Genomic DNA, 14,973 nt, shown 5'->3' on the forward strand with positions numbered 1-14,973 from the left:
TGTACTTCTGAAGATATTTCTAGTCCTATGGCAGATTAGCGGGCCGGCACCAGCACCTAAGTGAATCCTAAGGAACTGCTTATTCATCGAGAATCTGGCCCATTTTCACTTTAAAAGTTTAAATTACTTAGCTCACTTCAAAAGTCACTCTTGATAGTCCCTGCTAATATTTATGGGTAAAACAATTTTTCACAATGAAGGAGAGTACATAATGCAACCTGATAGTGTAACCTGTCAGTAACAAGTTTTTCCTTTTTCTTTCTTTCTTTCTCTCTTTGTGATTTTTCTAAACTGAATTTTTAAAAAGCAATAAAGTCCAACTAATGTGATTTCATTTTTCTAATAAAATATTTACTGAAAAATAGGAGTTCTTGTGAGAACTGCAGGGATTAATGAAATTAAATAGGATTTATTAGTGATTAGCTGACTGCTTTATGTTTTTTTCTCAATTTAACATAATAGCATGTTTTCAAGTCTCTTTAATATTAATAAAATTAAACACATTAAATGATGATATACAGTTAAATCATTTGCACTGTTATATTTAATACTATACCAGTACTACCAGTTAAAGTACCTAAAATTTTTTTTTAACATTTCTCTAAAGACACTGAGGATGAAAGACATGTCAAAAAATTATTTTGACATAAGCGGTTTAATGCCACGATATAAATCAATCTAACAATTTAATCTCTAAAAAGAATCAATTATTATCTCAGAATATTGTTCAACACTTTATAGCCATAATCTAGAATATACAAATACCCTATTTGGCTTATTTTTTTCCCTCACAATGCTTTAATACTATGTGCAGACAGATTTCCTAGAAATACATTTCTGGTCTTTTCAATAAATTTTCTATTCGCCTTTTATGTGAAAATTTTAAATTTCAGCATCAAGTTTCTGGGCAAAAAAAAAAAAAAACAAACCATCTTAGAAACACATGTACTATAAACTATATATTCTGGAAAAGAATATGAAATAATTAAAAACAGTTTCATACTTAGTTCCAGATTTTATCCTATATTTGAAAACCATGTAAACCTTCTAATTTTAGGCATAAGATTCTTAAATTGATTGATCTACTCAATAAGTACATATATCCTTCTGTTTGTTGATATAACTCCAAATAAAGTAATAAAGATTAATATTAACTAAAAAACAACAGAAAATTAAAGCATCTTCTGGTTACAAAATTATTTTGCTTATGGAGGAAAACTCTCAGGCAAAAACATATGAAAATTAATTATTTTTTCAAAAGATACTTTCACCATTATTCTTGGGAAAACTTCTAAAATGGAGAAATCTCCAAACTGGTAAAGAATAAATGCAATCTATGATGGGACTCCTAAGTGCTCAATATTTTTTCCTGCAGCACTCCACACAGACAGCACATGTGTTTTTAAGATGTCTTGTTTTGAAATTTAATGTAAATTTTTCTTCTCTCTTCCCCTTTCACAACCAATCCTTTCTCAATCCTACACCACCTGTTAAAAATGTCCATTTGCAGTTATTAGAACATGGGAATTGAGAGAGAGAACAGAATTATTGCATGAAGTTTCCTAATCAGAATTTTAAATAATATAGTTGTGCATGGACTTTGAGAATTACTAGAGGTCTTTTTTTACTTTACACGTAGTCTAGCCTTTTAAACTAGGAAATGTACATTTTTTATAATATTTAAATTTAAACAAAAGCAAATTATCAGGACTCAAAATAACTGAAGATTTAAAGAAAGGTTGTCCTGGTAACCAAATATTGGTGGGTACTAACTGACATCCAAGGCAACTAGAGGAGAGAGAGAGAGAGAAGATGACGCCTTGGCATTCTCTGATCATCTCATTATTGTTCTAATGAGGAACTTTGCTCTGGGAATATCATCTCAGCTACTTTCACATCTTTTGTCCTACTCCCTTCATCTCCCTTTCAGTGCTTAATTAGGCCTTAAAGAGCTCACACTGCCCTTTCAACTGGCTACTGCTCCTGTTTAAACACTGTGCTTTCACAGACAGGTGTTGGCACTAGCATATAAGACATACAAACTTAATTACAAAATACTATGTCCAGAAGGAAAAAAAATAACTTGGTGGATGACTATTATTGGAGAACTTAATGTAAATTACTTCAAACATCTTATAATCTTCAACATAAAAATTGTTCAAATACTTTTCCTCAATAAAGATCAGTATGAGGATGAGCTTTCTCCTCTTAATTGTATCTTGCAGTAAATTAACAACACCTAGTAATCCTTTAGCTGTCATTTAGAACGGTTAGTATTCTAGAGAAAAATAATCACACATCAAGGATTCTTTTATCACCTTTAAATCCCTTAACTAAAACAATTTTCACATTTTATTTCTTTAAAGAATTCTAAGGATGCTTTTACAACAATAAATTACAAGATTTGAAAAAGTACACGTACAAGCACACAGAAATTGTAATTAAGGTTACTTAATAAACAATAGCTACACATTAAAATTGATTTTTTTGATGTTGCATTTTGTTTGAGATTAAGTAACTGCCTGATAGAATTCATTTTACTATCTGATCAAAGCCTGACTTCATATATTCTGACGTTTCTCACCAGACTGCCATATTATAAAGACTTGAGTATTGATGAAACATCAAAACTTACAAATCATTTACATAAAACAGCAGAAACACAGAACAAAGTCATACTTCTATAATGTTTTCTACAATTTTAAAGACAAACAACTGCATTTAGAATTCTTTATAAAATAAACCTTAACCTCATCTCGGCTTCTTCTAGGCATATCGCGTCCTAGAAAATTGTGATATGTGATCGCTTAAAAAAATTCTTATTATACATCTGGAACACACACATTAAGGACATATGGTTGAAACAGCAACCAGCCTCTTAAAATAAAGCCTCTATTTCTGCTATTCAGCTAGAATTCAGTTTTCTACCTTGCTCATATTTTTGTAAAGTAACTTATTGTTAAGGTTTAACATATTTAGAACAGACTGCAGATGCAATGGAACTCCAAAGAGATATCCAATGCTGGACTTCAAATAACAATGAAATAAAGTTAAGCTGTCTGAAAAATCCTCGCAAAGTCCATGAGTTGATTTAGCTCGTTGTCACTACCAATCCTATTAATACATTTGGTTTTGTTCTGACTAGGAAGATAAGTGTCCTTACAGTATTTATTCTATCAAACATTTCCCGGTTAACTGAATCTCCTACCAGGATGCTTTTCCTATTGTTGAATGTTAACAAGCAGCTTTATTCTTTCTTCAATCCTTGTCCCAACAACAACAAAAAATGTTAGTTTTCTCCACATGCTCTTATTTCATAACTATAATGTTGACCTTAACACAAAGCTTTCATATTAATTTCAAAACAGTCTGCAAACAAAATATGTATATTCTAAATTGGCTTCACTTATAACTATGATGCTTGCTTGAACTTTCACAGATATACATACAGAAGTCACACTCTATTATATATTAAAGGCAAATTTTTGAATTTCATTTTCCTTCTTTCTCTCCAAATTACCATGCTAACTTACTATACTTCGGTAACCATGATATTCAAAGAGACGAAGGCATTTTTAGAAATCTGTGCCAGAGAGAAGAGCGGCTTGTTCTTTGGTAATTCTCTAACTCCCTCAGCAACTTACCGGGATTTTCCTGAGGTCTTCATTGCTTGTCGGGTTCATATGAAAACTAACAAAACACAAACATAAATGTTAAAAGTGTGTCACAGTCCATGTGGGAGAAAACACAAAATGTTTAACCAGTATTGCAATAAAAATTTCAAAGTCCCAAATTTCTCAAACGAGTGAAATTTAATCCAAGATGTAGAAGAAAAACAATTTTTACTTAACATTCTTTAATCATAGTGATTTTATCCAGCAAGATTTTTTATAACATATTATTCACTTTATGTACACACACTCACTCACCTTAAGGCTTCTGATATAAAACTATGACAAATTAAGTAAATTTAGGTTGGAAAGAGTTGGAATAAAAAAATTAAAACAATCTTTGTTTAAAATACTACTTATTAGAAAAATGAACTTTCAAACATTACCCTATCGATGAGGATAAATTCAGAGTTGCAGAAACCCAGTCATTAATGTGATTTCTAAGTAGCTAGTCTTCAAATTTTAAATACAAAAACAGACCAAAACAAAACACATTTCCTCCATGAACAGCATAGGAAAACATCACAGCTGAATGCTATAACCATTTTCTTCTTTGGAACATATCCATTAGGAAGGGGACTGCAACCAAAAAGAAGCTAAACTTCAAAGCCATCTGATGAGTAAATATTTCATCGGTGCTATTCAAGTTTAATTTTTACCCAGCACTTAAGAGTATTAGCCTTTACAATTCCTACAAAGCATTACTGTCCTAAGAACCTTTTTATTCCACACAGGCATACACACAGACTTAACTGCAAAATATTTTTTTATTATCTGTACATTATTAGCAAAATAACTGGGATCCTTTGAGAATCTAAGAATTCACTTTTAAAACTTTTGATTGTGTGACAAAAAGGCTGGACACTGGATATAAGGTCTGGAAATATCTATAATTACAGGTACATATCTTAAGTTGTAAAATCTACGAGACACACATGCATGTGCAACCACCTTAAGAGAATTTCCCACACAGCCCAGGTTTCATTTGCTATGACTAAGATTTGTAGTACTAGCTTCTAGAACTGTTGGCTGACTTTTCTAGCTAGAAATCCCATAGATAAATTTAGTATTTCAGTAGTGCTGGGTGACACCGTACAGAAGAGTGAAACATGTTTTAAATATCTAGAATGCACCATGCACAGGCTTCTGTGGCTGACACATTTTCTCATTCCCTGTGTCTCACCGTCTTTATGGTATCCTGCATGCTCCTGGACTAGAGTCATTGTACCAGCCAAGCCTCAAAAGCCTGACAAAAGAGTGGCTTAAAAGAAAACGAAGACAAAAACAAAATCCAGAAAGATGTTATCATATAGTCCACCTTGGCCTTGAGTGCCATGGTAGCAGCTGCTAACACATGTGGTTTCCATCCTCTCTGATTTTCAATCCAAGGGAGTCGACATAAGGGTCCAGAGGAACTAAGCTCTCCTTGCCCCATTATCTCACAGCATGTTTTATAATAGGTCAAAAAAACATTCTGCTACATCTCTCTCCACCTGACTGTGATATCCTCAAGGACAAAATAATTTACGTTCAGGTCTGACCAAGGGGCTTCCGAGTAGAAAAGTGGTTGAGGGCCATGTGGCCAAATCCTGGGTCTACCCTGTACTTGCTGTGTGAACTTAATTGAGCAAATTGCTTAACTCTGATTGTATCTCAGTTCCCTCACCTGTAAAATGGGGATGGCAACAGTACTGACCACATGAGACTGCCATGAAAATTAAATGAGTTCACAACACGTAAGACATTTAGCACAGTGACTAGCAGAATGTTTAATTAATTAATTTATTTCATAGACTTTTACGTAGCACTTAATCTGTAACAGACATTGTTTTAAGCACTTTAACAAAATTAACTCATTTAATCTTCATGACCCTTAAAGGGGTCATATGGTCCCATATCTTCCTATCTTCCAAGTCTTCATTCTAAAAATGAGGAAACAAGTCAGAGAGGGTAGGTAAGTTGTACGGGGTCATTCAGTTGGTAACTGGTGGAGCTGTCTGGCCCTAGAATCTGTCCTAACTGTGACAGCTAGCCCTAGTCCCGTTACTTGTATGTAGGTCTACTCTAGCAGTGGCTGTGCTGCTGAAGCCCTGAACATACAAGCCACATAGATTAATCACAGAGTAAGCATCACCTCATTTTGAGAAAGCACATGGTAGAGCCGGACTTACAGGAGGAAGGGAGAGAACACTCTTGATAGTTAAATTTTTAGATCACACAGAGAAAAGAATTATTCTGTCTTCCTTCAATTAGTCAAAGAAGGCCTAACTTATGGAAAAAGCGGGTTTTAAAATGACATGCAGGATAGATCTGGCAGGCTAGAGAAGGAGACTCTGCAGACATATGGCATGGCCTGGGGCTGCTAGACAGCAGTGTCACTGCAGGACACTGAAGAGACTGGAATACCAGGCAGCAGTACAGGAAGGCACCCTTGAAGGGTTCTGATGCCAAGGGTTCTGAGGACCTTAGACCTGACCCAAAGAACAAGAGACACATTTTGGACAATGTTATTCTTCTCTCATAAATATTATTTAAATGTTTCATGTTTGGTGGTATAATCCATCCCATCACATCTTCGAGAATGAATGATTATTATGACTGTATAAATTTCAGTATAAGTCTCAGGAAGAAATCATTGAACTAAGAAATAGAAATGCTGGCATTGTATTTACTGTAATAAAGGTATTTAAAAAACAGGCATTTAGGACAAATATTTTATCAAAATCACAAAACTGACCATATGTAATATCGAATCACTTTGTCTTATGGAACTAAAATGAAACTCAATGACCAGCTGAAAAATGGCTGAGAATTCTTAAGAATGATTAGGTTTAAAAGGTTGCAGCTGTATTGGGAATGGCGTGCAGTGCTGCAAGCCCGGCTGCTCGCCATCACACCAGAGCGCATCTGAGCTCTCCGAGACGTGGCTCCAGCTCACCCCAGTGCAGACCAGAGTGAGAGTGCCCTTGTGCAGGCCATTGTGTGAAATATACACAGAGCCCCTCCCTCATGGTCTGCTTTATATTCACACACTGACATGTCAAACACATGACAAACTCAGTCATTCATGGTTGCCTTTTTTGATCTGTCCTTAACGAGGGGAAAAGAGTTAATTGAACAGGATTGAATTAGCTTGGTGAAAAATAAAATATCTCTATTTATGCAAGTGTGACACCAATTTGTGATACCTTTCTCTTTGGACTGCCATCCTCATGTCAGACAAGATACCGAATAATATAGTCTGATTGCTCAACTGACCTGTTGATAGGTTAAGGAAAATGGCATTTTTAATCAGGTATGAAATAAACTTCAACATATTCACATTGAAAAAGAAGTCTATACAAACTGAAACTCCAGGATTTAAAAAATTACTTTTAGAAATCAGAACTAAAGCATTTGGAGGTAGTAGAGAATTTTAAAGGAACTTTTAAAGTGAGGAAAATACTTTAAATTAATATTTTAAAAAATATTTTAAACTGATAAAATGTTTTACCTTAACATTCTGAAGTTTCAAAAAGCTTGAATATTTTTACTTTGTGATGTTTCCAAATCTTAAAGAATTTTTTCCAAGTAAACTAATTCTGAAATTTGAAATTAATAGTCGCAAATATACTTCTAGGAAACATAAGCATCTCTCTTCAAATTATTCATTGATTTGCAACATCACTTACAAATTTATCTCAAACTTATAATAATGAGTAGAGAAATAAGAAATAAATTGGTAGAAACCTGAAGTGTTCTTCAGTTTGTGCTATGGACTTCCATAAATAGGCCAGAAAAACAAACCAATCTTTATAAAGTAATAAAACTGATCACTGCAGTAATCACTAAGGCATTTGGCAGTAATCAAAGTGTTTTTCTTTTTCCTTTCTCTTCTCTTCTGTAAACATACGTATATCTTTGTGGAGCAAGAAGACCTAAGAAGGGGAAAAGGCTACATTCAGAGTGGAAAAGTATAAAGTACTCGTAAAGACCAAAAAACTCACATGAGAACAATGATCTGTTAGAACTACAAGACAATGCAAACTGTATAAATTCCTGGCTCTAGGATTTTAAATCTTTCATGAGAAGTCACGTGAGACTTAAGCTCTTTGGAAGGCATTTCAAAACAAGTATTATTAGAATATTATTACACCTTCCATAATATCTCTTTCCAAATCCCATTACTGCTGAAATTATAAAGCAAAGTCCATTTTGGCCTACAACTTGACGTATTTTGTATTCAATACGTGAATTCAAATTATCTGCAAAATCCAGGGGTTCTACAAAATCCAGGTTTGCCACCTGGCTGGGAGGAGAGAGGAGGGTTATAGAGGAGTAACTTTCTCAAACACTAGTTAATTCCTTACTGTTTGTGAGAAATAAGTAGAACTTTAAAATATCACAGAGCTTCTAACACTAATTATTTTCAAAGAGGAGCATCCTGTTCATCTTGTTTAACTGAGGGAGTGGGCTCCAGAGACCTGGGGCTTCACTTTGGTGACAATGGCAGTTGGGAGGTGGCATATACATAACATAAAACCTTTAATGAGTCTGAAAAGAGAGAGAGAGAATACCCCATTGATAGTTCTTCGATGCTTCATCTATAATGAAGTACAGAATAACGACATTAGTTTTAACAGCAATTGGTATCTACTGGATTTTAACCACAGTAATAGGCACCTTTCTGAGCACTTTACATGTTAACTCACTTAATCCTTCTAACAATCCTATGGAGTGCTACTTTTATTTCCATTTACAGATGAGGAAGCGGGCACAGAGAAGTTAAGAAGCTTACCCAAAGCAACACAGTTATCAAGTGGCAGAGTCAGGATGCAAAGAAAGGCAGCCAAACTCCACAGCACAAGCTCTTTTGCCATAAACTTTACTTCTTCCACAGAGCGGCTCTAAACTCTTCAATCTCATTGTGAGCTCAGAGTTAGTTGGTTTCAAAGGAGTTCAACGCAATTTCCTAAGGATTCTTCCAACCAGAAATGGTTAAGAAAAGTCTTAAACTTAGACAGTCTTTAAAGACACAGGACAATGGCTGAAAAGCAACAGGTTTTGAGATAACTGTGCTCCTTCTTTTCTGTTTCTGGAGACCCTACTGCTCCACTCTGCCCCTCCCTGCACCCCAGGAGGCTGGCCTCTGGAGAGGGCATCATCTGGGCTCCCTCGCCTGTTGGCTGCCTTATGCTCTGCCACTGGGAGGCACCTGCAAGAGACTGGAGCACCGAAAGAAGGGAAGGCAGGTATTTATTCCCCTGCCCTAGCCCCATCCCCCTGCCTCCTCAGTCCCTCCCCGCTGGGCAGCAGTTTTAGCAGTAGCCTCTCTCCACACAGCCACAGCTGCAGCAATAGCTACCATTCACACCTAAGCGTGGCAGTACCTTCTAGACGCTGCTGGGCCCTGGTGCAATTCTATCCCTTCTTGATATTTTTAACCCTGACCATACCTTTTCACTAAACTTTCTTCAATTATCCATTCTGAGTGTATCATTTCTTTCCTGCTGGGACTCTTAACTGATACCAGAATGTACAATAAATGCCATAAATACTCATAATACTCAAAATAATTTAAAATAGTTAAGGACAAAGGTTTCATTTCTCTACTAGAAAGAAAGAATGAACCAAAGAAAAACAATGTATCACAATTATTCACATGAATTACCTATACTTCCTTTTTCCTTAATTTTCTGGTTTATGCTCTATAACTACTATTTTAACATCATTTTTTTCTTCTAAAAATGTAGTCTCCTACTTTTAAATAATAATTTACTGCTAGCCACAAAACTCCAGGCCTTCATTTAACAAGATTTTCTACATTTACAGAGCTACAGTACTTTATGTTCAAAATTATTTTCAATTTAGGATTGTATTTTTAAGAATTCATTACTCCTACAGTTTTGAAATAGTATAATTACTTAAAGTGACTTGGATTTGAATAACAGCACCTCATATTTACATACTGCCTTATAATTTATAACACATTTTTGCAAACAGATTTTCTCTGAACATGTTTCCAAAGGAATAGTAATCAATAAGATGGGACAGAGTTACTGTAAAGTCTTATACAATCAAAATCCCATTTGATCCATCTCGCCTTCTGATTCTCCCACTCCCTCACTCCTTTGGGACCTGCTCTGTGGACCCCACTATCATCCCAACTGTCTCCTAATCGAATTGTATTCATTCACTTCTCTCACCAGAATATATGTACAGCCCATTCCTCCCAGACAGTGCACCGTTTTTATTTTGCCAATTTCTAAAGCCTCCCAGATAATCCTTGCTGACTGTGCTACTTTGACTCACTCATCTCCCATCATCTGAAACACTTCCCCCCACAGTACCTGCTGCTCCTCTGATGAAGGTCACCAATGAACTATTTTCACTAAGAGAATGGTACCACTGTCCTTAACCTCTCAGCTCCATGTGCGATACCAATGACTGTTCTTTCTTTTTGCGACTCTCTCTTTTGTGGTATCTTGTAGCCTAAATTTTCTTCTCTTTTTCCAATTACTCCTTTTCCTTGTCATCTTCCTCTTTTCACCCCTGGGTGGGAACCACTGAATGTTTCTTAAGGTTGTTTTCAGACCTCTTTCTACTGTACTCTGATAATTTCACATTCTCTCACCACTTCCACTACCATCACTATATGAATGGATGGCTACTAAACCTTTTCTCCTCAATCTCAGTTCATAGTACATTTACAAAGGTCTGATCAAACTCTCAGACTGGATATGCTACCTGTACCTCAAAGTTAATGTGTCCCAAACCGATCATCAACTTGTCTTTAAGATCAGCTCTGTCTGGTTTTCTTCCGCCTGGTACAACCCAGCCTCCTGGGCACCCAAGGTAAAGCCTCAGAGACGCCCTTCACTCCAGGATTCAGACAGCACGCTTCATAAATAAGCTGCCAGATTCTCCCCATCCAGCTTCCAGACATGCTTCTCTCATTGTTTCCTTGCTGCTTATTTTCGCTGCTACCTTTCTGATCACAAGTCCAAAACCTCTCCTGCCTAGACGACTGCAACCGTCTCTGCCTACCCCTCTTTGTCCAATATAGCCTATGCATGGCTGAATACGGGGTTCTCAAGCCCACACTTGTCAAAAAACTTCTGACCTCTAATTTCTTCCTGATTAATGACAAAATTTCTTAGCTTCGCTTTCAAAGCCGCCTGAATTTTACCCAATTTATTTTTCCAGACCTTCTGCCCACCACCTAGTGCCCAGGCACAACCTACTTAATGGCTCTAAATTTTATACATTTTTTTTAAATTTAAGAAATGAATATGACCCCACCTATTTCAAGGAATTAGGATTAAAAGAGGGTTAAAAGAAATAAGTATAAAAGTATTTTGATGACAAAGTGCTATTCAAATATAAGGTATAAAAGTGTCTCTTGTGTATCTGTCTTCACTTCCAGTGCTCCCCATCCCTCTCTACTGTAAGCCACTTAAAGGAAGGAACCATATCTCATTAATTGTTTCAGTCCAAGCATTTGACATAGTGACATAGTGGCTTAACATCTGTATGCTGAATACATTAATAGCCAGTGCTTAATACAAATTTGTAAAAGCTGGGCTAATACTTGACTGAGTAAATCAATGGTAGGTCAATACAAGTTCCATCAACGAGATAACAAGTCCACAAAGAACAGAGGAAATCATTTTCACGAGTAACAAAGATTCCTTATATCTAGACCTGACAGTACATTAGTGGAATGTTTTTTAGCTTTAAAATAGGAAGAATTATACCAATATTTACAACTGCCAATAAGAATTAAGGTAATATTTCAAAATGGTGGACTTCCAATAAAATCAATTTAACTAGCCAGTTCACACAGGGTACCCATCAAGTCTGCCAGGTTAGATATCTGGCCATAATACAGATTAATTTGAGATTTTTCTGGTAAATTCTGAAAACGGTTATTTACACCATAGAGATCATATGTTAAAGAAGTTTTAAAATGTTCCTTAAAAGTTATCTTCCAAACTACTAAAAAAATAAAGTTACCAAAGAGCAATTCCACTAGCACAATCTTTAGCACATTTCAGTTATGTTTATTACACATGCAAATAGTGCTGAAGAGGCAAGGTGAAACTCAGTATTTTTTCTTTCTTTTAAAAAACAAGCAAAGAATTTAGTACCAAATAAAATTAATGATATTATAGATTAAAATACTACACTCTTTCTCCTGGGACTGGGCATGCACACTAAATACCTGGATGACAAAACAAAACCTAATACATAAACGTCTATAGGGATTAACAGTGACTTACTTATTAATATTCTCACAGGATATCTTTTATGAGATCTCAGAGGCAAGACAATTAAAAATTGTGGTCACTGACACCAAAGACCATGGACAGCAAATTCAGACCTAGCTGCTTTTCTATAATGAATAATAAATATGTTGTTGAAAAAAGTTTTAGAATTTGAGGATTTAAAGATATGTATGAAATTAAGGCATGCTTCCTCCAGAATATAATATTCAGTCAAGTTTAATGTACTATTTTCTTCTGGTGAAGAAAAGAAATCATTATTTCAAAGACAGTCAATCAAACAATTCACAAATTTCCAAACACATGTCCTATGAATTCCCAAAGTTATGCATTCCTTTAAAACTAAGCTTCTCAAACTCCTTTCTCTTCTTTCTTTTTTCTAGTGACACCAATACATGAAAAGAGTAAATCCAGCAACTAGCATAAAATTTCTTCGGTATCTCAAGTTTAACTTAAAAATTCAGGCGAATGCTTTCATTTTACTCCATAATATAACCATGTCTCTCGACACAACAAGAATCTTTTCTTCCCAAATCTGTAGGAAATTGCAACTCTGCAAAGCAGTATTGTGTTTATCCTGTTGCTCTGAGTAGGCTCTGGGCCACCATCTCATACATACCCACTAGTCGACGTCTTTGCGGAGACAATTCCTGCATGAGAGTGGGGCAAAGTGCCTCTGGACCAGGTGAAAAAAGCCAGAGGGCCCACGACACCCTTAGCCAAGAGCACCCCAGACTGGCTCTGTCTGTGCCTAAAGCAAAGCCATGTTCTGGAGAGGAAGCCATGGTGTCCTCTGGTCACCAGGAATGCCGCAGGTGTTCAAGAACAATCTGCAATGAGCACCCTGGCCAGCAGGCACCACTTTACCAGACCCAGCCATCTCTGCAGAGCCTTCGAGAAGGGACATCCTAGGGAGTAACTTCCCGGGACCCCTCTGTTGGGTGACACAAGTCGCAGGCTCCTACAAATACTTCTTAGAAGCAGAGCCGCTGGGATGACTGGGGAATTTCCAGCCACTTGAAGTCCCAAGAGGAGAAGCCCAGCCTTAAAACATTCTTGGTGACCAAGAGTTTGTTTCAGCAGAGCTATGAAATAATAAAAATTGTTACTGGAAAATAATATATTGTTTTGTATAAAAATATGTTCTCTAGCCCCTCCCCAAAATAGATGACTATAATGATCTTATTAGAAATTGTACATTACACTTCTTCCAATCAGCTTTTTCTGAATGTTTGTGCATGAAGAAAAAAAAAACTACTCAAAAACACTTAAAACATAGGTACCCAATAACTTAAAGAATATATTTTTAATACACTTTAATATCTGCAAATTTCTTAGACCATAGTAAATTCCCATTGTCCTGTTCCTATAAGTCATTATAATTAAAATTACTTTTCACTGCAAAAAGTTTTTGTTCTCAATCTAAAATCAGGCCAAGGAATGCAGTCTCACTGCCATCTTTCTTTGAGTTCATGTATGACTTCTTATTCAGGCCCATATCATGTATGTAATAGCAATGTCACCATTCTCTGGGTTTTCCTAAAATAGTATTTCCATCACATCACTCACATGCCAAAAACTTGCCATACTTTCTACAGACTCAGGTGCAAATTCTCCACTCCGGTATGCTAAGTTCCTAGTAATATGGTCCCATCTCCACTACTGCCTCCAACCTTTAGCAGTTGTAGGCAGGCTGGCTCCCTGACAGCCACTTAAAACATTCATTTTTACCTCTTCACCTTTTCTCATTGTAATCCCTCTTCACAAATGCCCTTTCCTCCCTCTTTTCAAAGATCCACCCCCCTTTGAGACAATTAACTCTACCTTTTCCATGATGCCTAGACTGCCTCATCTTACCCATCTAATCTCCTGGAACTTTTATCTCCAACAGCACTTACCAACTGTACCACCCATTAGGACAATTCATCACATATTTTGTATCTACCTGCCTGTAACCTTAAAGACAGACTTTGCCTTATGTATCACATACTTTGTGTTAACAGAATTCTTATACGAGAAAGGAGAGCAATACATAAGCAAGTAATGGCAAAAATCCCCATCCTTTATTATCAAGTTCAAAAACAAACATCTTTATTTTGTTATGTCACCCTAATATATACTGTCTGGTAGTCTAAAGATAGCAAGTGCAAGGATATGACATTAAAAGATCCTACCCATCTCTGTATGCGCAAAAGATATTATTCCTAAAATACCTTGATGACAATCCAGGAATACTTAATGTTCAAATTTTGGATATATATTTTCTTTGTTGAGAGGAATATTTATTTTTTAAAACCATAATGACAGAATATTAAAAATACAATTAATATTATTTCAGGCATATTAAAGAACCTTGAGTCAAGAGACTACTTGAGTAGAATCTTATACTCTTGGTGAAAAACAAAGAGAAAAGAGGGCACTTTCACTGACAAAGAAATTAAACAGCCAACCTCCAAATCTTGGTTAAAGAGATACACTAGTGCCTGTGTGAATTTCCTAAGGCAGGTACCCTTTTCCCAAAGGGGCTCTGAAATGTTCTGAGGAGTTTTCAATAGCAGCATTTATCCCTCTCACTGTGATATTTTGAACTGCCTTCTTCAACAACTTAATCTGAGTTCAGCCATCTGAGTTTAGGAAACAGTCATCATGCTTTAATAGAAAGCCAAAGCTTAGCCATCTACCTGCACTGTCCTGCAAGAATTTCTAAACACAGGACTTTCTTTCAATATTTATTATAATACCTTTGACCTGTAAATAAATTTTCTACTTAATACAAGGAATACTTTTAATTAACTTTAATGTGATTTAGTTTATTTCACCAAAGGTTATTACTGAACATACATCTTGAAAGACACTAGAAAAACTATCAAGTTTATTGTTTCCTATATATGTCCTTAATTGGTCAGTGAAAAATGTGAGCACCTAAATTCTTTTATTTAAAATATCTTCTTACTTGGAAAAAAAGTTCCACCTAACTTATTTGAAGTAATTGTTAAGTATTCTATAGAGGCTGTGTAATAAGACCACAGCAAGAGCTA

General features: G+C 35.8%; 1 protein-coding gene across 3 annotated transcripts in view; it reads right to left on the bottom strand.

Moving 5' to 3' along the window:
- The window catches only part of RAB11FIP2 (RAB11 family interacting protein 2 (class I)), a 36,988-nt gene that overhangs the window by 2,991 nt on the left and 19,024 nt on the right, over positions 1-14,973 (bottom strand). For all 3 annotated transcript variants that reach the window (XM_008577927.1, XM_008577925.1, XM_008577926.1), the window contains one exon: positions 3,645-3,690. In XM_008577927.1, coding sequence (XP_008576149.1) covers positions 3,645-3,690 — 46 coding nt within the window. The remainder of the gene's footprint in view (positions 1-3,644; positions 3,691-14,973) is intronic.

Source organism: Galeopterus variegatus, unplaced genomic scaffold (genome assembly GCF_000696425.1).
Source record: "Galeopterus variegatus unplaced genomic scaffold, G_variegatus-3.0.2 Scaffold1604, whole genome shotgun sequence".
In the NCBI taxonomy this organism is placed as follows: domain Eukaryota; kingdom Metazoa; phylum Chordata; class Mammalia; order Dermoptera; family Cynocephalidae; genus Galeopterus; species Galeopterus variegatus.